Raw genomic sequence first — 26,258 nt, 5'->3', positions numbered from 1 at the left:
ATTGAAAAAGGCCGATTAATTGTTCACTAAATGCTTTTTAAAGCATTCTGCCACAGACACTATAGTTGTATATACAAAAACTGAGTTTTTTTTATGTCGACTGAATAAGCCAAGTCGTTAACTTCGGTGTTGTGTGTAATTTGCAATTAAAACCAATAAACAGAGTTTTCTCAGTGCAGTTTAATTATTAAAATATATTTTTTGAAAAACATGCTTGGATTAAAACCATTTAGCTCCATCGAAAACAAAAATAAAAGTTGAAAAATTTTTCGTAGTTCTCATACTAATATGCTTCAATGTCCAAAATTTCATGACTTTTCGTCAAGAAATGGCCGTGCAAATGATTTTTGACGCCATAAAGCACCAAATGCACCACTGTGCGGCGAGGAGAATGATAAATAGTCAAATCCCTTTTTGCGGACAGATTTTTAAATCTTTAACGGGTTCATAACATTCAATGATTATGTCCACTTCATTTTTACTACCAATTTGGTAAAAATAATTATTTACCAAATAGTCTATAAAAATGAAAAAATATCGTAAAAATAGGAATTTTGCCATATTTCGACAAATTTCATAACGCATGAGCTAAAGAAAAACTAGAGTTTATCCTGTCTAAATTTAATTGGATAAACCCCAGGGTTAACAGCAACTATTAATTATACGCCCCAATATTTTAAAATTATTGTAATTCATACTGAGTTAAACTGAGTTTGAAACATTAGAAAAAATAATAATAAATCAAACTTGATTTTAAGCACTTTTTTTTTGCAATAGTCTAATCTAAACAAATGTATAGGAATCGAAAATTAAGCAATTCTTGATTTAAGATCCGCAACACCCTTTTTATAATGCTTACTAAAAAAGGGCTAAACTCAGTTAAACCTTTTATAAGAAAATTTATGTTAAGTTTAGTTTTTATCATTTTATACATTTTCAAACATTTAGAAGGTTTGGGATAGTATTGCTTTGTGAAAAAATATCAATTTTCAGTTCCTTTGAGTACATAAAAAAAATCACATGATGTTATTCTATTCAAGCATAAAAGCTTCGGTTATCCATATAATCTTTAAAGTTATAATAAGTATTATTATCGTATTATTTTCAGAGATTGTTTGTCCACGAATATTTCAGCTTGTCCGGAGTCCCTGAAAGTAGTCAAATAGGTACCTCTTATATTTGTTGTTGAAATTAACTGTTGGGAAAAGTACTTTTTGAGCTAAACATTAAGATATGTGAGCTTCGAAAGACGTTGATCAAATTTGGATTTATTTTAATCCCGGGTGCAGATGATTGAATTTTCGTTCAGAAAAGTTTTTTTTTTTGTGGATGGACTATGTTGTCCGGTGTCTGGGTTCAAATCCTGACCTACAGCATATACAAAAAAATTTCAGCTTGCCTCTTGCGAGGAATTGACAAGACTTCTATTGCCATGAAAATTGCAGTTCCCTTCCATTCTTGCAAATTGATTACTCCTCCTTCATGCAGTTTTGAGCCACAAATTTAGTGTTAAAAGTTTTATTTAAAAACAAATGGTTTTTAAGCTTAAAGCATTTACTAACATTTAAGTTGTTGAAACCTAAAATAATTACTTTATATGAGCTTCTTACGTAAAAATGTATAAACGTCAATTTATTCCATTTGAGCAATCTGAATTTAAACCAGAGTTGAATATATAAGTGAAATATACTAATTTTATACTTTTCTATAAACAAACCTTCGGTGTTGTAATAAAATATTCAAGTGCAATATAACAAAAAGAAATACTTTTATGGTATAAATAGAGGCATATTATGTGTACGTAAATTTAAATTATATGGCTAATAACAATGGAAATGATAATGCGTTGCTATTTTAAGGATTTTTATAATCTTGACAGTGGATTGTAACAATCATATTCGAAAAGAGGTGTGATTGTAGTCAAATTTGGTTTATATTCACACTTCGAGCCCTTTGCGCCAAATTATCGTGACATGGACTAATTCGTGACAATTTTGATGGGATGGTTTCTCGAGCAATTGTTGATTAGATTAACACAAAAAAATATCTTATTCGTGTTAAAAAATACAATTATATGCTGTCCATAATTCATTATAATTCAATTTGGCGTTTCTGATAATTTGGCGGAAAGGGCCAAATCAAGTTGTTTAACATAATCAAGTCCCCAATTAGAAGTACATATTAGATTAATCAAAATAATAAATTAAAGAAAAATGATTCTGGGACTTCGATATTAAAGACCAAACAATGTGATTTTACAATGTTTCTAAAACTTTGATTACTGATAAAAGCAATTGAAGTGGCTTGTATGGATACTTCCGATTTTCTTCCAAATAATAATCCGAATTCAACGAATTTTTTTTTATGTAAAAGCTATAGAAGCCTAGTTATCAATTTTGTTACTCTATGTTGTGGAATTACTGAGTTTGTGTCAAAAAAAAACTCGAGGTTTTAATCAAAACCAAGATACCAGCCGTCGGTCTGTGCGCCTAAATGTCAATGCCTAAACGGGTGAACAGATTTTCTTCAAATTTGATACGGAATTCTGAAAGTAGCCATACAAAATTTTCGACGTATGACAATTTTTTTTAAAATGCTATAACGAGTTTGGCAAAACATTGTATATGAATTTACAGTATTTATAAATTTTAACATAAAATGCACCTATTGCCATACTTTTTAATGACTTGAGAGGAGTCATCAAAGGTAGTTGGGTCGTGCATTTTTTTTGTAAATGCCCTGAAAATTGTTTGTTTATATATTATCTTGATTGAAAAAAAAATATATATAAATGATAGGTGATTTTTTTTTTTTGTTTCTTACAATATTACAATTTTTCTAAGCAAATTAAACTCTTCAAAACATTTGTTGTAAGAATATCCTCTTATTGCATATTTATTATGATTAAACTATTTTCTGACACACCAAACTATCCGTAAAACGAACTTAAACAAATAAATGTTTGTGATCGATCACGTTTGTTGCTAATTTAAGAAACAAAAGATTTATCTTTTTTTGCAGTAAATAAAAAACATTAACACAAATTCTAAAAATAATCCATGATATAGAATCGCTTCCAAGAATAAACTTTATGTTTTTGTTGTTGTCTACTTTTTCCAAGTCGAAATATTTGAAAATCATTTTTTTATTACTAATTCTAAATAAAAATATAGTTTTGAGAAAGATATGACATTTTTTAAATAAATCAATAAATAAAACAAAAATCTTATATTTCTATCACCAGATTTTGTATTTTGTCAACTTCTTTACAAGTCTTGGCTACATCATTATTTTCTTGCACAATTTATTATGTTGTATGTACCTCTTGTCAGAAAACATGCTTCGCAACTGATGAAATCATAAGATCACTTAGCGCCCGCAGTCTAAGTACAACATATATTATCCAAAAGCTCATATGTATTATTTTTAATTTTATTTAAATTTTTTGATGGTAATTATATTTTGTTTAAAATCCTGGCATACATTAACCAACCTGTTCCGTGTCGAGATAAGATCATATTATTGAAGACCACAATTTTGTAGTTTATTTTTAGCTGGGGAAAGTACAAATGTGTGGTAGACACTCGTACAGAAATAGATTGTTTAGAAAAAAAAATCTCGATTTTAAAAATTTTATTTGAATAATTTTGAAATAAACATAAAGCGTTTCTGAGAGCAATAAAAAATAAAAATCGTTTTTGGAAATTATGCAAACTCCAGGAAAATAGAAAATAGTTTAAATTCTTTTATTGCAAAAATAAAAATTGAAAAACTTATTTTAAAATTGAAAAACATTTATAAGTCTTCTGGTTTATTTATATAATTTCAATAGTTTATAAAATACAGATAGATAAATTCCTTGAACGTGCTTAAAACTATATTGGAGGTGCGTTCCTTGTAAACAGTGCAAATAATCAAAAGAATCATTCCTCTCAATTTTTATCTCATTATTGTCAAAATCATTTGTGGATGTTTGCTTCTATCACTTGAGTCATGAAATTTTTACAAATTGTATATACAAAAGTGTATAAAAAATAACCATATAAAATAGTTTTGGTCTTTAATTGAATTCAAATAATTTATTTGAAAATAATAGTTTCATGCGTAAAGTAGGTTATAAAATATTATAAAATAAAACAAAAATAAAATAAAATGATGTGAAATGAAATAAAATAAAATATAACAAAATAAATAAAACATGCGTTTTTGTAAAAGTATAATTATAATTAAGTTAGAAAATTAGAATATAAAAAACATGATAAAACCACTTCCAAAATAAATAGTTTAGACATTTCATAGAGGTATTGAAATCCGTTAATGATTCGCGTTAAAGAAGGAGTGACTGTCAGAGACAGTCACGAGACAAGCGCTACCCACTTGTATCGTATTTTCTACAAATTTAAATGTTATGTTTGATTGTTATCTCGCGTTCAATTTATATGTAAAACTTGCCCATAGTACCTACCTACACGTATTGCCATAAAAGTAAAATTTTTACATAATATTGAAGATTTTGGAAAAAAAGTTGTATTTCACTAAAGTATTTTTATTGTTTTTTTCTTTTCAATGTATGATTTAAAAATTAAGTTTAATATATTTTCAATATTTAGCGCTTAGTTAACCCTCTGTCGGCATACGGTTGCGAATTTGGCACGACAAAAATGAAAAAATTACAATTTTTTAAAAAAGTGGGTAAAAAAAAGTCTCTTTATAATGGTGTAAATACATTTTTACTTGCGATATAGGTACTATAGGGCAAGTTTAGGATTCGTAAAAAAAATCGAACTCGAGATAACAATTTTAACAATTTTGTCTGTCTGTCTGTCTGTCTGTCTGTCTGTCTGTATGTCTGTCTGTCTGTCTGTCTGTCTGTCTGTCTGTCTGTCTGTCTGTGTGTCTGTCTCTATCTGGAGCTGCAGCCTAAACGAGTGAAGTGATTTTCTTCAAACTTGGTAGTTAGCAGTTTTTGGTGATTCCCTAGAGGGGAAATTGAAATTTTTTTTTTATGACCAAAACTAACGGTACCTGCCATATAACAGAAATAGAAAAGTTAATTTTTTTCAAAAACGGCTCTAACGATTTTGATTAAAATTTTTGTGTGTAGTACTACACATAAGGGCCAACTTTTTAAATAAAAAAAATATTTTTTGTACCGTTATTAACGATACCTGTCATAGAACGGTTTTTTTCGTTTCTGAATATCTCGTACAACATTAACCCGATTTAAATGAAAATTTTTATACAAAAGTGTGTAAGTAAAGATAATATTAAAATTTTAGAAAATTTTCAAAAAACGCATTTTTGGTTTTTTAAAAAATATTTCAAAATTTTTTTTTGAAAAATCAATTTTTTGAAAACGTATCAATGAAAAATTTTGAAATTTAATTTTTATGTGTAAATTAATTATTTCTTCACAATTACTCCAGTCAAAGCGTCGGAAAAAAGGGCCTCACCTTGCGATGAGAGGCACTGTCAGTTTTTATTTCATGGATCGATAGGGGTATATTTAAAAGGCTTAAACCCAATTTCTCACCACCTGATCATTCTTTTTAGCGGAGTTATTCACAAAAATGCATTTTTTGGGATATTTTACTTCTAAGCTAATATCTTTGCTCCAGATTATCGTAGACCAAAAAATAAACATACATTCTCTTCCTTATAATATGTTCTATCGTAGTATGTAATTCCATTGTATTTGAGTGAGTAAATATAAAATGGCAGCCATTTAAAGTCAAATTCCTGTTGTTAAAAAACACATTTTTGTCATTATTTCGAAAAAAGCTTATATCATGATTGACATTTTTCTAACCTATTTTGTAGCCCTGTTCATGTCCTGCATTTTACAGAAAAAATGAGCTCTTTATCACCAAAGATGGCCGAGCTATTGATAAATGAACGCATGCAAAACCGGTGCGAAAACACCCAAAAATATCGTTTTTTGGGAATAACTCGACTTCAGAATGTCCTACGGCAAAAAATAAAGCAATGAATTGTTCGTTACAACATTTTCTATCAATTTAGTGCACAATCTTTTTGTTGAAACAAATAAAAAATAAGTAATATTAAGTCAAAGTCGTTTTTTTGTTTAGCAAACTCTTGCCTTATTATTTTGCAAACGGTGCGAGTATTGGCTAAGAAAATAAAATATTATTGTAGTCCTTTAATTTATCTACAATTCACATGAGCCGAGTAATTAATTTTTTAAAAAAGGTCCAAATGACCAACGAAAAAACATAAGACAAATTCTCTTATAATAAGAAACAATGAAAACAACCCCTCTCACTGAGAACTAGTATTCGAATCATAAACAAGGGAAATTTTTTTGAATTTTCGTACGGATTAATGCTTTCTTAAAATTATAATAGCTCGGCTCCTGTGGGTCGTAGAAAGCTAAATTTTTTTTTTGAATTGTAGATAATTTAAAGGACTACAATAATATTTTATTTTCTTAGCCAATACTCGCACCGTTTGCAAAATAATAAGGCAAGAGTTTGCTAAACAAAAAAACGACTTTGACTTAATATTACTTATTTTTTATTTGTTTCAACAAAAAGATTGTGCACTAAATTGATAGAAAATGTTGTAACGAACAATTCATTGCTTTATTTTTTGCCGTAGGACATTCTGAAGTCGAGTTATTCCCAAAAAACGATATTTTTGGGTGTTTTCGCACCGGTTTTGCATGCGTTCATTTATCAATAGCTCGGCCATCTTTGGTGATAAAGAGCTCATTTTTTCTGTAAAATGCAGGACATGAACAGGGCTACAAAATAGGTTAGAAAAATGTCAATCATGATATAAGCTTTTTTCGAAATAATGACAAAAATGTGTTTTTTAACAACAGGAATTTGACTTTAAATGGCTGCCATTTTATATTTACTCACTCAAATACAATGGAATTACATACAACGATAGAAAATATTATAAGGAAGAGAATGTATGTTTATTTTTTGGTCTACGATAATCTGGAGCAAAGATATTAGCTTAGAAGTAAAATATCCCAAAAAATGCATTTTTGTGAATAACTCCGCTAAAAAGAATGATCAGGTGGTGAGAAATTGGGTTTAAGCCTTTTAAATATACCCCCATCGATCCATGAAATAAAAACAGACAGTGCCTCTCATCGCAAGGTCAAATGACGCTTTGACTGGAGTAAATGGCATACCAACTTTTTTTTTTTGAAAAATGTTAAAAAATTTTTATATACAAAAAATTATTTTTTTTAAAAACGGCTCCAACAATTTTCGAAAACTTTTTTCTAAAAATACCTTTTTATACGAGAAATAAAATGGCATATTTGTTTTTTATTTTAAGATAATTTAAAACGGAGTTTAATTAATTATAAAAACAGATTTAATTTTTTTATACTACTTATGAAATTTCTTCAAAATATCAAATTTTAAATTTCTTGAATAAAAAGCTTTAACATTATAGTTACTTTAAGCATAAGAGCAAGTACGTGCGACCCCAGTCGTGCAATTTATTTTTTTTAATTGTGAAAACAATATTCGAATTCCTCGGAAAATTTACACCAATTTCATATAAGTTTTCTCTATAAAATATGAGACATAAAAAAGTTCTAGCGACATGAAAAAGTAGAAGCCAAATTCGCACCCGTGTGCCTATCACGTCACAAAAAAGAGGTGTGCCTACAGAGGGTTAACTATATTTCATTGTGTAACAGTAAAAAAAATATTTGAGAGGACAAAACTTTTGTAAAGGGTGTAGTTTACAGCCAAAATGGAAAATAATTACTTTACTGTTTCTGACGTACTTTGGCCTCAACCTGAGGTCCTCAGGGACTCGGAAATTACATTAAAAAAATAGAATGGACATGTTTTCGAGATATGATTTTTATAATATGAATCATCAGTTGTAAAAACAGAATAAGTCCCATTTTTACGAAAATTACTTTTTGATGAAAATGGCATCTTCAGACGTAGAAACATGTACAAAAAATAAACAATATCCCATAAGCTTGGAAAACAGAATAACTCCAGGTTTTATTCTATTTTTAAAGATGGGGAATAAGGTGTTATATTTTTGCTAGAATTTTTTTTTGTAAATGATATTACGATGATGACAAAAAAGTGGGTCTTGCAATTATCTGTGTGTCTGTTTGCAAAACCACTAAAGCGATTTTATTCATACTTTGTAGATAAAGATTTTTGCTGATTACCTAGAGGAGAAATCCAACAAATATTTGAACCAAAATTAACGGTACTTGCCACATTACTCAAATGGAAAGTTTGTTTTTCTCAAGAACAAAGAGGTCCGAATTTTGAAGTAAAACAAATACATATTGTTTGAACTGTTATTAACGGTACCTGCTATTGAATCGTTTTCTCGATTTCTTACGTTTTTGTAAACGAGAAGACTGATTTCAATGAAAATTTTTATACAAAAATGTTAAAATTAAGAAAACAATTTTGGATTTAAAAAAAAATTTTAAATCAATTTTTTGAAAACGGATCAATGAATTTTACTGAAACTTTGTTTTTGTGTCGTCGATTTTGATGCAATTTGTTAGATAAACGATTAACATGTTTTTTTCTAAAGTGTAAAGAAAAATGCACAAAAATATATAGAGAAACCAGAACCCAGCATCGATACGAATGAAGCCTTTATCTCTTGAAAGGACATCAATAGTAGATAGCAAATATGAAAATTTTTATTCATAATAACCATCCCCGGAACTTGCTATGACGATTCTTATTTTCAAGCTATAAAGTGTTTTTTTTTTAAGACAAAATTTTTTCAGGGAAGTCCGATTGTATTGGTTTGAGTTCCATGAGATGCAGCATTGAAAAGTACCCTAATATCATGTGCCCTAAGCAGAGGTTGATTGTTAAATGACGTTGTAAGCTTGTTTTAGGTCAAAATGCACATGAAAAAAGTTTTGGCGGAAAAAACACTTTATAGCTTGAAAATAAGAATCGTCATAGCAAGTTCCGGAAATGGTTTTTTGAAAAAAATTTTCATATTTGTTATCTACTATTGATGCCTTTTCAAGCGATGTACATACAACCATGGCCAAAAGTATTAGGCACCCCAAAAAAATGCTTTTTTGAATACTGAAAGCGCGGATTTGTTTCATCTTCCATTTATTTTTGGCCGAAATTAGTCGTAATGCACGTGGGTGTCTTTTATACAACTTTAACAATTTATCCATTGGTTCTCATATTGTTTGAATGTGGCTTTGGGCCGATTTCACTATTTTGTATCACTAATTTTTTAAATAAGTCGGGAAGAATGAAACCCCAAGTCTTAATTTTTCCTCCCATGTATTAAGGAAATCATGCTTCTTCTTCAGCACCAAATTTCTTTGGAATATATCGTTGCAAAAAACAGGTAGAAGGATTTGAACACAAGTAGTTTTTTCTCTTCTTCTTTTCAGGTGAATGAGACCTGACGCTAGCATTATACTGAAGCCTTCTAACTGTGAATACTTAAAGTTTTGTACAATTTGCTTCAGTTGCTTCCAGTATTCAAAAAAATAATTTTTTTGGGGTGCCTAATACTTTTGGTAGGTCTTATTCGTATCGATGCTGGGTTTGTTTTGGGCATTCTCCTTTAATTCCAAATTTCTGAGTAACAATGCAGAATAAACTGTGAATCTTTTCTAAAGGTAATTGCTAATTGCAGGCCGTGGGACGATATCAAATGAACGCAGGTCTAGGAAAGCGCACAAACTCTGTACTAGTTGCAAAGCAGGTTTCACCCAGGAAAATTTAACCCAGACCCAGTATTAGGTTGACAGGAAGACAATCAGTAAATCTCTCCCCAAACTTTTTCCACACACATTTCATTCCATCCCTTGATTTTAAGCTCTTTCTTGTATCATCGAAGAAAAAATATAATAATAATAATAATAATAATAATAATAATAATAATAATAATAATAATAATAATAATAATAATAATAATAATAATAATAATAATAATAATAATAATAATAATAATAATAATAATAATAATAATAATAATAATAATAATAATAATAATAATAATAATAATAATAATAATAATAATAATAATAATAATAATAATAATAATAATAATACCCCTACGGGTAAGGGGTGAGAATATTCCCGTGGTAAGGTATGCCTGTCGTAAGAGGCGACTAAAATCCAACCTGGATCCACCGACAACATTATGACCGACGCTCTTGTGATCCCTCCGTCAAAACAGCCTAATATGCTGGCTACGATTTTAAAATGCATATCTGAAGGATACAGTAAACCAACCCTTGCGTGTAAGGGGTAAGAATATTCACGAGGTATGGCATGCCTGTCGTAAGAGGCGACTTAAATCCACCTGGATCCATCGAAAACATTAGACCTGACGCACCTGTGATCCCTTCGTCAAAAAGCCTAATATGCTGGCTATGATTTAAAATGCACATCTGAAGGAAACAGTAAACCAACCCAATAAAAATGGAGAGAAGATTAAGAAACAGAATTATTAGAATGCCGCCATCCGGGGGCGCCCGGGCTGACTTTGGAGCTACCGCTGGAGTCAGCAGCTTGCAAGCCGGTAGTGGTGCTGCAGATTCGCAGAATATGCGCACCGGGATAACCCGAACAACCGAACAACTGCGACCTATTAGCAGAGAAACAACACCCCAGCTTTCTGCACCAGCTCCGACTGTTTCGAGGATGTCTATATCTGAGACCACACGAGCTGGTAGACAAAGACAACGCATAGCATGGTCATCAAATATGAATAAAGACATTATGCGCTGTCACTTTAGAGCTACAAAATGCGGAACTGATCCTGCTGGATACAGAGCAAGACAACATCTTCACTTTGTTGCTTTATATCCAGAACTCAGTGAAAGATTAACTGAGCAAAATGTTGCTGACAGATGTAGAGCGATTACAAGAAGACTCCTCTTACCAAGTATTGAAATTGTTCAGATTGAACAAGAAATTTTGGAAGAGTTGAGACCACGCCAAAGATTAAGTCTCTTGAGCAGAAGGTCTGAAACAGAACATAGTGTGGCAGAAATACCACAGCAAGTGGAAGTCCTAAATGAAATTCAGCCAGAACCAAATATGGAAGAAATACCAAATCAAGGTGAAGAAGTTTTGAATAGCTACAGAGATTCTTTGGGCCCCGGAGATATTTTATTTCAAGTAGCTTTTGATAATTTCCAGGAAGCCTACATAGAATTTGAAGGTATGGATCCACTTTTAAGACCAAGGATTCCAAAAGTTCCTGTCACCAAAAAAACATTGAATCTAATAAACCATATGAATAATATAATCGATGCGGAACTTCAGGGTTGGCATGAGTTAACACATGTTCAAAGTGTTATATTTTGTGCAGCGGTGGCAATCACAAGAACTCTGGGGCTAACAGTAAGTTCCGAGCAACGTCAAAACCACCCAACAGAAAATAGAAAACCAGTTTGGCAGTCGAGGTTAGAATCAAAAATTTCTAATCAGAGAGCAGATGTTGGAAGACTTATGATGTTTAAACAAGGTATAAGGTCCCGAAAACTTCTGCGGAGGATTAAAAAAAAAATTGTCAGACCCAAAAGACCGGAAGAACTCACTCACCTTGATCTGGACATGATAATTGATAGACTTACCCAAAAACTTCAGGTATTCAGTGCTCGTTTGAAGAGGTATTTATCGATTAGAAAACGAAGAGAGGATAATAAGGCCTTTAAAGCTAACCAAAGGAAGTTTTATGCTAGTTTAAATGGAAATAGCAATTTGGCAATAACACCGATAGAAGATATAACTCCTTTTGAGAGGTTTTGGGAAAATGTGTGGGAAAAACCAGAAACACATAATAACCAAGCAACATGGTTAACCGCTTTTCAACAGTTTCCACTTATGACGAGCAGTCCAATAAGTGTTGAAGATCTTCGGGAGGTGCTTAGCAACTCCATTAACTGGAAAGCCCCAGGGCCGGATGAACTTCAAAACTTTTGGCTTAAAAGATTAACAAGCGCTCATCCTCATGTTGTTCGATGTTTCAACAAAATATTGGATAAGGAACAAAGAATTCCAGAATTTTTTACAAAAGGGCGAACCTTTCTTATCCCAAAAAATAGAGATACGGAAAATCCGAGTGCTTTTAGGCCAATAACATGTTTAGTTACATTATATAAAGCTTTTACTGCCATTATAAGCAATAGAATTTGGCAGCACTGTGATTCGAATGGCATAATCCCATGTGAACAAAAAGGATGCGCTAAAAGATCCAGAGGATGTAAGGAACTGATCACGATTGATGCTATAATCGCCCAAAACTCAGTTCATAATAATCGAAACTTAAGTGTAGCTTATATTGATTACCAAAAAGCATATGATAACGTACCCCATTCATACTTAATTGAAGCATTAAGAATTCACGGAGTGGATAACAAAATAGTGGAATTCTTTATGTATTCTATGGACCAATGGAAAACGACTATACATGTTGGAGGATCCACAACTAGGGAGATATGTGTGAGAAGAGGATTATTCCAAGGAGATTCTTTTAGTCCGCTGTGGTTTTGCTTGAGTCTGGCGCCCCTTAGTAAACTGCTAAATGAATCATCGAACGGATACAGGATCGAGCGAGAAATGAGTATCACGCATCTTCTATATATTGATGATCTTAAGCTATTTGCGAGATCTAGAAAACATCTTCAGAGTCTTCTCAATATAGTGAAGAAATTTAGTGAAGATATAAAAATGAACTTTGGGTTCGATAAGTGCAAAGCGGTGGAAATGGTACGTGGAAAAATCGAAAGAACTGAAGGTTTTGATTTTGCAGAAGGGACCATTGAAACGCTACAAGAAAATGAACCTTATAAATATCTTGGAGTTCTGGAAATGAAAAGCATACAGCACACAACAATGAAGCAGCAACTAAAAACAAGTTTCATTGAAAGAGTAAAAAAGTTATGCAAAACAAAACTCAACAGTGGTAACTTAACAAAAGCCATTAATAGCTTCGCAATTCCTGTACTCTTATATTCCTTTGGTTTGATAAAGTGGAGTGAGACTGATTTGGAAGACCTTCAAAGACAAATAAGAGTAGTGCTGACGTCGCAACGGTTTCATCACCCTAAATCGGCGATTGAGAGAACAACTTTACCGCGAAATGAAGGTGGGTTGGGAATACTAGATCTAGTTAACCAGCAAGGCATGCAAGTGGTCAAATTGAGGCAGTATTTCATGGAAACTAGTGGCAATCTCAGGTATCAAAAAATCATGGAGATGGATAAAAACTTTACTCCTTTAAAATTAAGTGAGCATGACTATCAGCCACATATTTTTACAATTTCGAGCCGAGTCGAACAGTGGAAGGCGAAAGCTATTCATGGAAAGTACCCTTTCCAATTGAATTCTGTGGATATAGATAAAGCTAGGTCAACCGAATGGCTTCAAAAGGGACAGCTGTTTCCAGAAACTGAAGGTTTTATCATGGCAATTCAAGATGGAGTTGTGGCAACAAGGCAGTATCGGCGAGCCATTCTTCATGAGGATATCGATAACGGTTGCAGACGATGCCACCAATCCCTAGAGTCTATTGAACACATTTTGAATGGATGCTCAATGCTGGCAAACCATGAATACCTTAAACGGCACAATGATGTTGCCAAAATAATCCACCAAGAACTCGCCTTGAGGTTAAAGCTCATTAGCTCCAAGAAGCCATATTACGAATATGAAGCGGACGAAGTAATCTTCAACAACAGCTACAAACTATATTGGGATCGCCAAATGAGTACGGACCACACAATTCTAGCGAATCGCCCGGATATAGTGTGGATCGACAAAACAAATTTGTGTGGGTTCATAATAGATATAGCGGTTCCGTTGACGGCCAATCTAAATCGAACATTTGGTGAAAAGTTATCGAAATACGCAGATCTAGCTCACGAAGTTAAACAACGAGAAAAATTAAGGAGTATTCGGATAGTACCAATTGTTGTATCGAGTACGGGTATGATTGGAAATAACGTTATGGAGGAACTAAAAAGAATGCAATGCGACCACCTTGTGCACGATATATTGAAGTCCATCATATTGAATAGCTGCAGGACCGTACGCAAGTTTTTGGAACAACCGTGATCCAGCCAACCGCAAAAAAAGGGCTAGAACATGGTCTATGCTCCAACAGAGCCTCATCCCTTGGCATAGCCCGGGATAGGTACTTTTCCAGTTCCATAGGAACTGAGAATTCTTACGAAAGTCAATAATAATAATAATAATAATAATAATAATAATAATAATAATAATAATAATAATAATAATAATAATAATAATAATAATAATAATAATAATAATAATAATAATAATAATAATAATAATAATAATAATAATAATAATAATAATAATAATAATAATAATAATAATAATAATAATAATAATAATAATAATAATAATAATAATAATAATAATAATAATAATAATAATAATAATAATAATAATAATAATAATAATAATAATAATAATAATAATAATAATAATAATAATAATAATAATAATAATAATAATAATAATAATAATAATAATAATAATAATAATAATAATAATAATAATAATAATAATAATAATAATAATAATAATAATAATAATAATAATAATAATAATAATAATAATAATAATAATAATAATAATAATAATAATAATAATAATAATAATAATAATAATAATAATAATAATAATAATAATAATAATAATAATAATAATAATAATAATAATAATAATAATAATAATAATAATAATAATAATAATAATAATAATAATAATAATAATAATAATAATAATAATAATAATAATAATAATAATAATAATAATAATAATAATAATAATAATAATAATAATAATAATAATAATAATAATAATAATAATAATAATAATAATAATAATAATAATAATAATAATAATAATAATAATAATAATAATAATAATAATAATAATAATAATAATAATAATAATAATAATAATAATAATAATAATAATAATAATAATAATAATAATAATAATAATAATAATAATAATAATAATAATAATAATAATAATAATAATAATAATAATAATAATAATAATAATAATAATAATAATAATAATAATAATAATAATAATAATAATAATAATAATAATAATAATAATAATAATAATAATAATAATAATAATAATAATAATAATAATAATAATAATAATAATAATAATAATAATAATAATAATAATAATAATAATAATAATAATAATAATAATAATAATAATAATAATAATAATAATAATAATAATAATAATAATAATAATAATAATAATAATAATAATAATAATAATAATAATAATAATAATAATAATAATAATAATAATAATAATAATAATAATAATAATAATAATAATAATAATAATAATAATAATAATAATAATAATAATAATAATAATAATAATAATAATAATAATAATAATAATATAATAATAATAATAATAATAATAATAATAATAATAATATAATAATAATAATAATAATAATAATAATAATAATAATAATAAAATAATAATAATAATAATAATAATAATAATAATAATAATAATAATAATAATAATAATAATAATAATAATAATAATAATAATAATTAATAATAATAATAATAATAAATAATAATAATAATAATAATATACTAATAATAATAATAATAATAATAATAATAATAATAATAATAATAATAATAATAATAATAATAATAATAATAATAATAATAATAATAATAATAATAATAATAATAATAATAATAATAATAATAATAATAATAATAATAATAATAATAATAATAATAATAATAATAATAATAAATAATAATAATAATAATAATAATAATAATAATAATAATAATAATAATAATAATAATAATAATAATAATAATAATATAATAATAATAATAATAATAATAATAATAATAATAATAATAATAATAATAATAATAATAATAATAATAATAATAATAATAATAATAATAATAATAAATAATAATAATAATAATAATAATAATAATAATAATAATATAATAATAATAATAATATAATAATAATAATAATAATAATAATAATAATAATAATAATAATAATAATAATAATATTAATAATAATAATAATAATAATAATAAATAAAATAATAATAATAATAATAATAATAATAATAATAATAATAATAATAATAATAATAATAATAATAATAATAATAATAATAATAATAATAATAATAATAATAATAATAATAATAATAATAATAATAATAATAATAATAATAATAATAATAATAATAATAATAATAATAATAATAATAATAATAATAATAATAATAATAATAATAATAATAATAATAATAATAATAATAATAATAATAATAATAAAATAATAATAATAATAATAATAATAATAATAATAATAATAATAATAATAATAATAATAATAATAATAATAATAATAATAATAATAATAATAATAATAATAATAATAATAATAATAATAATAATAATAATATGTAATAATAATAATAATAATAACAACAACAATAATAATAATAATAATAATAATAATAATAATAATAATAATAATAATAATAATAATAATAATAATAATAATAATAATAATAATAATAATAATAATAATAATAATAATAATAATAATAATAATAATAATAATAATAATAATAATAATAATAATAATAATAATAATAATAATAATAATAATAATAATAATAATAATAATAATAATAATAATAATAATAATAATAATAATAATAATAATAATAATAATAATAATAATAATAATAATAATAATAATAATAATAATAATAATAATAATAATAATAATAATAATAATAATAATAATAATAATAATAATAATAATAATAATAATAATAATAATAATAATAATAATAATAATAATAATAATAATAATAATAATAATAATAATAATAATAATAATAATAATAATAATAATAATAATAATAATAATAATAATAATAATAATAATAATAATAATAATAATAATAATAATAATAATAATAATAATAATAATAATAATAATAATAATAATAATAATAATAATAATAATAATAATAATAATAATAATAATAATAATAATAATAATAATAATAATAATAATAATAATAATAATAATAATAATAATAATAATAATAATAATAATAATAATAATGATAAAAAAATAATAATAATAGATTAAATAGGGTTTGCGTTAAATTTGAGCACGCAAATTTCAGGTAAAAATCTGAAAATAAATTTTCGATTTTAATTTTAAGTTACTATGATACCGTATTTGATACTAAAGCATTGCAGCTATACCATTTTCGAATTGAAATGACTGACCATTTTCGAATTGAAATGACTGACCCGTGCCAAATGTTTCTATTAATCTACCTCTATTTAGTATGTTAGCAAAATTTTCGACTTGTGGGAGCTGATATTCAAATCTGTTCAATATCACTTATAAATGACTCGTGATGGAGTTAATTAATTTGCTTTTGTACCACGCTGCAACTTTAAGTGACAAAAAAAAATCTTCAACCCAAATTCAATCTTTAAATTTATTCAAATATACGGCTACTAACATTTCAACTCCTCACAAAGTAGTAAGTTACAAATTAATATTGAAAACTTCCTTTATTTGTTACTTGTTTTCGTATATGCCTTCCAATTAAACCTACCTAAGAATTCAATTATAATATTTGACCTATATTCCCACCAAAACCCTGCAATATTGACATAAACTTACTCAATAAACAAGCACATTAACAGAAGCTGCATAAAATATGTGTGGTAAATCTTACTCATGCCTATGTTCTTATTTCTATTCCATTCAACTTACAATAACAACTCCTATATCTCTACCTTTTTCTTAGCTTAGTTTTAGCTACAAACTGCAATGAAACTTCACTTCACTGAAAAATAAAATACAAGAAATGTTATGAATTCAACTTTAATTTTCTCTCTCTTCTCTCTAGGTTTTCTTCAACAACCGCCACCATCACCATCAGATCAGCCACCACATCGCCCCCGGTTTATTGTCGTCTCGTCGTCATCGACTTAAGCATCTCGATCGTTTTCTCGAGATCGTCGTTGTCGTTGTCGTCGTCGACGTCTTCTCTTGTCTCAGTTTTACCAATCGACGGACAAAGCAACGCACAACACTGTTGAGCATTGGACTTCTGCTGGTATTCGTACTCTGAAAACGTCATCATTCAACATTTTACTTTACACCGCAGTATATTTTCTCAGAGGAAAGCAGCATCAACATCAGCTAAAGAAGAAACAGGCAGCATCGAGTCCAAGCCTAAGTGAGCTTGTTGGAAACAATATAAGCTGGCACAACATTAGTTTTGAGTTGGCTACCAACGCGAGCGGGTCTTCTCTAGGCAAACGAGACACGTACATAAAAATATCTTATATATTTTGTGTTCCCCTTTTCTTTCGCTATACGTATTTATTTATTTTTTTTTTTTTGTATTTTTAAAAATTGTTTTCTCAAATTAAATTCACTTAAAAAAAATTTGTGTTACACAACATACAAAAATTTTTATATATCTTGTTATGAAATATTTCTTGTGAATCGAAGGATCTTTCGTATCTGCGAAGCAAAAAAAAATTGATCTAATCCTTTAAGGTGCTTTTGTGATTTGGAATATATAATGAAGCCAATATAAATAAAACAATCAGTGTTATTATTAATATTATACATAAAATCAATTAATTCAATGTAATAGTGGTCATTATACAAATAAATAAAATTAAAAAAAAAAATACAACGATTTCAAAAATGTGCACATAAAGGGCATAAAGGATACATTTGGCTAACTAACTGCATTTCGAATCTTCTTTCGTTTCACAAAAAATATTAAGGATTTAAAAAAACTGCCGATATGATAAAAGCTTCGCGTATTTTCAAATAAATAAATAAGTTTTTTTTTTTTCTATGAAAAGGACCTAAAACTCAAATTTCGCGATCTCTTCTTTTACAGATATTTTAATCTCTATTTTTAAGGATAATACGAACGAACTGTTAACCACCACCCAGTTAAAAAAAAAAATTAAATAAAAAGAATTATAGTTAAACGTTTCATAAATTAAAGCTTCATGACAAAAAAGGAATAAACTCGAATTATTAATTTTTTTTAAACGCCTCCCCCCTCCAACACAACACAAATATCGAACATTTCGTAATATTCTTTTATTTCCTGTTACGGATAAATAGTATTAAATAACCGAATCTCAAAATGATGATGGAGAACGGGCTCTCCATGGAATATGGAGATGGATACATGGAGCAAGAGGAAGAATGGGAACGTGAAGGACTTTTAGATCCTGCGTGGGAGAAGCAACAGAAAAAGGTGAGTCGTCAGTTTAATTTTAATTTGTTTTAACATTTTCTTTATAGTATAAACTTTTTTTTAATTTTTTTTTCTTTAAATAAACTTTGATGTTTTAAAAATGGACGAATGTATTTATAGGATATCTCATCTTGTTTTTCTGAATTTAGTTTGCTCTTGTTTATATGTATATATGAGAGTAGTATGTTCATGTATATATAACATTTTTTTTTTATTTTTTAAATCTACCTCTTTTTTCTAGTGTGTGCTAAATTTATAATATAAATACATTTTTCTTTTCACATACATTTTTGTTCTACTTGAGTTTTTTCTCTCTCTTCCATTTCTAAAGATAAACATCAAATGAGTATTAATTTCGTCAAGTTTTGCTTTTCAAAAAAAAAAATAAGAAAATCATTTTTTAAAATGCAACAAAAACAAATATTAAGTAATAATTTATGCCAGAAAGTTTCAAATGAAATATTTAATTTTTGTTTCTTTTGAAAATTTATTTTTAAAATAAACTTTTGGCACTGGGGATATTGTTTTAATGCTGATCGTCATATTAAAGACATAGTAGTGTCCACTTAAAGCTTATTCGCTGACCACTTCAAGCAAGAAGGAAGGTTGCGGATCACAAATAAAATTCATTGTTTACTTCACAATAGAATAGGTTAGTTTTTCCGTTTTTTATTTTACACGAAATAAATGAAAACTGGAAAGTTTTGTAGTTTAACGTTGAACTAGGACTATATTTTCCGGCAATGCAATGTTTTCAAAGCAATACAGACGACTGGTTGTAAAGAGATTTGAGCAAGTTTTTAGTTTGGTATGTCAAGCAGTATGTTCGTATAATATATATGACGAGATTTCCTTTAAGCTTTTTAGTTTAAAGTTTTGGGAGATATCCCAGTTGCGAGTTGAAAAAAATTATTTAATATTGGTACACATACACACCATATAATCGTCAAGTAAAAAGGTTTTACGTTTCTATTATTTTTAGGTCCAAACGAAAAAATACAACTTTGTTGTTTACTTTGTCAAATTTTTAACCTTTTTTTTAATGTAGCTTACATTTTTTGGGCGCACTCACATTTAGAAATGTATACTGCTCTGCTCATTTAGAGCAGTATAAACTGACATGAGCTTAGATATAACCAAACAAAGAGGAAACCACATTTCTGTAACAAATAGTTTTTTCATTTTTTCGTTTTGATACACTTTGCGCCTTTATTCTTCCGGGCATTTTCTTATATGTACATAAATTAAATAATCGTTTTGAACTTATTATAATCATGTTCGTCAGATTTAAGCTTTTTCATCAGTTTTTTTTGTTGTTAGGTATATGATTTTCGTTTAAGAAGCTCCCAAAGGTGTTCTATGTGGAACTAATGCTAATGGGTTGTCAGGTCAATCAAATTTATTAATGTTTTTAATTGAGGATGACACGGGACTGTCGAATTTCTTTAACAAAATCAAATTAAAAGCGATATTAAGGCGATTTTTCTCTAATATACAATTTGCCGAAGATGATTTATTGAAAAAACCCTTTAAGCATAAGAAGAATTTATGTATTAATGTCATTTGATTTTGATTGAAATATGTTTTTAAAAATTGTAATTAATCTTACAATTGGCGTGCATCTTCTTTTTCCTTTTACCTATTCGGTGCTGTTATAATCTCGATCATAACTCTCCTACGTATCTGCCTCACACTAGTGATCCGCCTGTGGGGTTCATCGGGTTGGTCTCAGAAATAGCCGCACATAGGAATATTTGCAGTAAAAGCCTGGGGGGTCATTCCGTAATTTTGAAAACGATAATCGAATCGATGATAATCGTTTTACAGTTTGAGAATCTTTAAAGCTATTTTAAGTCAATTCTGATTCAATATTTCCAAAATAGTTTATATAAATAAAAGTTTTCGTATCCTTAGAAGTCGTATTAGTCTAGGTGATTTAGTAGTTGCCTCTTACTCGGGTGACCCAGGTTCAATTCCAGAAATTGAAATTGTTTTTTTTTTTTTTTATTTTCTCAATAATAATCGTCAATAATCGTCAATAAATAAACGATAGCTAAATAGGTCTCGTTTTTGGAGAATTTATTCGTTTTTGGATGCAATATTTGATTTTTTAAAAGTGTATATTAATTTATTCCAATCACCGATTAATTTGCAAACTCCACTAACAAAAAAATATTAATGATTAATTTCTACGAATAACTATAATGTTAGAGTAAATTATTTTAATATGTGTAACAAAACACTTTATGCATTTTCCAAAATTATATTCAATGTATGTAAGTTTTAACTTTTGGGTCATTAAACAATTCATATCGCATTAATTTTGGAAAATGAAAATTTTCAAAAATTATATAGGTACGATACGATTAAGAAGGCAACTTAGAAAGAAATCAAATCCTTTGTCTCTTCCAATCCAAAGAAGCGTTCGTTTTAGTATTAGAAACTATTAATTTAAACAACGGCCGCCGTTCAACATACATTCCGGCTATATCTTGTATTAAAAAACGAATAGTTTTTCGCTACACATATTAAAATAACTTACTCTAACATTATGGTTATTTGTAGAAATTAATCATTAATATTTTTTTGTTAGTGGAGTTTGCAAATTGATCGGTGATTGGAATAAATTAATAAACACTTTTAAAAAATCAAATATTGCATCCAAAAACGAATAAATTCTCCAAAAACGAGACCTATTTAGCTATCGTTTATTTATTGACGATTATTGAGAAAAAAAAAAAAAAAAAACAATTTCAATTTCTGGAATTGAACCTGGGTCACCCGAGTAAGATGCAACTACTAAATCACCTAGACTAATACGACTTCTAAGGATACGAAAACTTTTATTTATATAAACTATTTTGGAAATATTGAATCAGAATTGACTTAAAATAGCTTTAAAGATTCTCAAACTGTAAAACGATTATCATCGATTCGATTATCGTTTTCAAAATTACGGAATGACCCCCCTGGTCAAAAGTCGATTTTCTGAAAATCAAAATTGTAACCAAAAAAGTTGTCAAAGTGGGTGCAAAATAAACATGGGTCAATATCCTGCACTTATTTTTTTGTTTTTCGATCGTGTCTTGTTAAAAAATGAGTTCAAAGTTAACTGTTACATCTACCTCATTTTTATTTCAATGCGAAGTACTTCGGTAAGTGTTATTCAATATGCGATATCGAAGTGTTGTGATAGAAATCTAAAAAAATTTAAATGGAGAATTCTTCTTCAGTTATTTATTAACGATGTTAATACAGTTTTGGAAATATTAGGTGGTGTTTTCTATTTCAATTCGGACTTAGAGCAAGTATATAAAACTTGTTATTTTTGTTAAGTTATTATTTGAACTTTAATGATTTTGTTTTAGTATACTCCGTTATTCTGCGATATTTTGAAACTTATGAGTTAGTTTATATATTCCTTAAACCAATGCAACAAAAATTGGGTGGTCTTACGTGCTCTTTAAAGAATTGAGGGTCAATTAGTTTTTCACTTTCTGATGGAAAATACTCCCTACTTTATGCAATGTTTTTTATTTTTAAATTAAATTTACTGATGTTATTAGTGTATTTTGTTTTGGGTGATCTTAATTAAGGTTGGGGAAGAGAGAAAAGAAACAGAGAATTGCGTATTAGGGATGAGGAAAAAATTTGAGAAAAATTATGTCGACAGGCGGAGTATATAGAAAATTTATGAGTTTTTGATAAAAAAATAAAAATAAGAAAAATTAGGTTTATGTATATTGTATTTTCTTGCAGCAATATTCATTTTAAACAGAAATAATAACAAAATACATGAAAAATAATTATAGCCAGGTTTTTGATGAAAATACTCCTATGTGCGCCGGCAAGGCTTCCGGTTTTGTATTGTTTCATTTCTGAAGCAACTGAATGCTGTGTTTATGCATTTGCTTGTACCAGGAGTTTTTATGCCTGCCTTTTTTCTTACTTTGCCGCCGTATTCGCAATAAAATTTGCGTCGAACAGGTCGTTATTCTGTTATTAAAAATTCTGCAAATCCATTATTCTGCTTTTTGTAAATTTAGCATTTAGTATTTATTAACAAAGTATTCATTGTACGTATAAGATATATAAAATCTTTTAAAGTTGCACAAGCTTAAATAATGTTACAGAGAAAAACTGTTTTTAAAATATATTTTGTTTGGTTACTAATTTGAAAATAAAATAAAATTACTTTTCAAAAATTAACTATTTAGACTATGTCGTAGAAGATAGTTCCCACTCTTGAAAGTAGCAACTGCATGACTAATTTAAGCTTTTAAAGCATGTGATGAAGTGCTTTCTTATGTCCAACGAATGCGTCATGTTCAAATCAGAAACAAATTGTCAGTTCAAAACAATGCATGCACCTAGGCCAGCACCTCCACAGATTCATTTAAACGTGGCCTTAGTTATCTTAACAAGTTCAGAAAGGTTCAATGTGATACCACAAAAACTTGCGAGTTATGAAATAACTAATCGAGCAAGGATAGACTTTTCATGTCTATATTCACTAGATCACTAGTATCTTCATAGAAGAAGTCTGTTGGATGGAGTTTTGTTTTATTGGAGAGAGCAGAGCAGGTGCACAGAAGATGTTGAATACTTTCCTCTTCTTCGTCATCAATGCAACTCTTGCAGAAGTCATAAGAGAACATTGGCGTGCCCTTCTATTAAACAGTGTCAACAGTCGATTTAAATTCAGAAAATAATTTGAACGTTTGAAGTCTGTCATGGCCAAAATACACCTGAGAGTTGCACCTAAACACTTCGTAGCAGCAGTTATTTGGCATCAAACTTCTGTCACTAGTATCTTTATTTACTGAAAACCAAGATTTTACTTCTTAAAAATTTCAAGTAGTAAACTTCAAGAAATTTTTAACAAATAATAATGTTTGCGGTTCTTAGCACTGGAAATCTTCCATTAAATTATTTACATCATAGTTATATAATTTTAACCTTTTTCCATAATAAATGAGACCATGAGTTCCGCTACCGCCCGTTTTATTTGTTTTTTAATTTTTGCACTTTTTCATTTCCTCAGAAACAAATTCCTTTTTAAACTAATTACAACAATCACAATTGAATTCAAAGATTATTGATCAAAGTGAAATTCGATTTTTTTTAATAGAAATTTGCATTGCATCATTTATGTATGTTACTAAGTTTATTGATTTGTTTCTTCACTTTACTTTCTTAAATTGTGTAATGTTTACACAATGCTTGTTGTATTTATGTTAACATATTTCCTTGCTACCGCATTTTTATAAGATACATACAGGGTGTCCCAAAAGTAATGGATCAAACGAAATATGCTGATTGGGGAACTTAAGGGCTCTCAGAATTTGGTAACTTGTTCATCCCAAATCCTTACGGTTTTTGATTTAATGCAATATTTGTGAAATTTCGAAAAGTTCCTACTTGGAAACAGTATTTTGCTTCCTGCGCCCATTATTGATTTTTGTTTTTTTAAATTCTTTTACGAAAACATTGCCAAATAATTAGGAACCATTCATTTATCAACAGATTTTTTATTCCATACGCCATTTCGCTGCAAATTAACTAATAGTTTCAAGTTTTATTAAAAACCTATTTCTAACTTTTATTTGAGAGCAACACCACAAAAAAATTTTGTACGGTGTGACACTGGTTTATTATTTTAAAAACTTGTCCCAGTATTGCAGTTTTCAAAAAAGTATAAATGTTTAAAAAGTTGAAGTTAGATCGCAAATTATTACAATATTAATTCAACAAAACAGGGTTTTTCAGAGCAAAAAACAAACAAAAATAAACAAATTTTCTTGAACAGTTGTTTGTTTATTTGTCTTTGAACAACAGCCTCTATTTTTGTTTGAATTTTTGCTCTGAAAAACCTTGTTTTGTTGAATTCAAATTGCAATATTTTGCGATCTAACTTCAACTTTTTAAACATTTATACTTTTTTGAAAACTGCAATACTGGGACAAGTTTTTAAAATAATAAACCAGTGTCACACCGTACAAAATTTTTTTGCGGTGTTGCTCTCAAATAAAAGTTAGAAATAGATTTTTAATAAAACTTGAAACTGTTAGTTAATTTGCAGCGAAATGGCGTATGGAATAAAAAATCTGTTGATAAATGAATGGTTCCTAATTATTTGGCAATGTTTTCGTAAAAGAATTTAAAAAAACAAAAATTAATAATGGGCGCAGGAAGCAAAATACTGTTGCCAAGTAGGAACTTTTCGAAATTTCACAAATATTGCATTAAATCAAAAACCGTAAGGATTTGGGATGAACAAGTTACCAAATTCTGAGAGCCCTTAAGTTCCCCAATCAGCATATTTCGTTTGATCCATTACTTTTGGGACACCCTGTATATTTTAAACTAATTGGGTTAAAATTATAAGGAAAACACATCCGAACATTCAACTTTATATTTTGTTTGTTAATGTGAAAATCGGGAAATTTTTATAAACAAAATTGAAAACGAGCACAAAAGGAAGTCCGAAGATGAATATATGCATTTCGTATCGCGTTGACCGTAGTTTATAGGTGTGTACTTCTGTTTTTTTTTTTTTAATTTAGGAAATTTAAATAAAACCAAGCACATGAAGAACTATTTCTTTAACTTTCTGATGTAAAAGCATAAATAAAGTTAATGACAATTTTGCATTAAAAAAAAAAGATGTCAGGCTGTCAAATTCAGAAAATTTTCTTGATGTACGAAATACAAAAAAAAGAGCTTTACTATAGAAATATTAAAGATACTGAAACTGGCATAAAAAAAAATATTTTTTTGGAGTTTTACATTGATTTTTTTTCAACACCGATTAATATCGTTTTGGAAATATCGTATTAATTAAAAGGGTCACCGAATATTCAACAAAGTTAAGTGCTTTGGTCTACGTA

General features: G+C 27.5%; 3 protein-coding genes across 9 annotated transcripts in view; all 3 read left to right on the top strand.

Annotated features, from left to right (window-relative positions):
* LOC129912763 (alpha-actinin, sarcomeric) overlaps window positions 1-26,258 on the top strand; it is a 55,055-nt gene that overhangs the window by 4,086 nt on the left and 24,711 nt on the right. For 3 of the 7 annotated variants that reach the window (XM_055991166.1, XM_055991165.1, XM_055991161.1), the window contains exons 2-3: window positions 17,986-18,460; window positions 19,000-19,368. In XM_055991166.1, coding sequence (XP_055847141.1) covers window positions 19,255-19,368 — 114 coding nt within the window. In that variant the 5' untranslated portion in view covers window positions 17,986-18,460; window positions 19,000-19,254. The remainder of the gene's footprint in view (window positions 1-17,985; window positions 18,461-18,999; window positions 19,369-26,258) is intronic. The other 4 variants (XM_055991162.1, XM_055991163.1, XM_055991160.1 and 1 more) reach the window with 4 other exon arrangements.
* On the top strand, window positions 10,470-14,078 carry LOC129909440 (uncharacterized). Its single transcript, XM_055986526.1, has one exon. It carries the CDS (start codon window positions 10,470-10,472, stop codon window positions 14,076-14,078), a length of 3,609 nt encoding a protein of 1,202 aa, XP_055842501.1.
* Window positions 14,238-16,997, top strand: LOC129909439 (probable serine/threonine-protein kinase clkA; the record flags this gene model as incomplete). Its single annotated transcript, XM_055986525.1, has 3 exons — window positions 14,238-14,837; window positions 15,171-15,416; window positions 16,806-16,997. Coding segments are annotated over 3 exons (1,038 nt in total), but the record flags the coding sequence as incomplete, so codon positions are not given.

This window comes from Episyrphus balteatus, chromosome 2 (genome assembly GCF_945859705.1).
Source record: "Episyrphus balteatus chromosome 2, idEpiBalt1.1, whole genome shotgun sequence".
NCBI lineage: Eukaryota > Metazoa > Arthropoda > Insecta > Diptera > Syrphidae > Episyrphus > Episyrphus balteatus.
This window is presented reverse-complemented; position numbering and strand designations above follow the sequence as displayed.

Excerpts from the sequence above, each read along its gene's own strand:
- LOC129909440 (XM_055986526.1), top strand. The coding sequence starts at position 10,470 with ATGCCGCCATCCGGGGGCGCCCGGGCTGACTTTGGAGCTACCGCTGGA.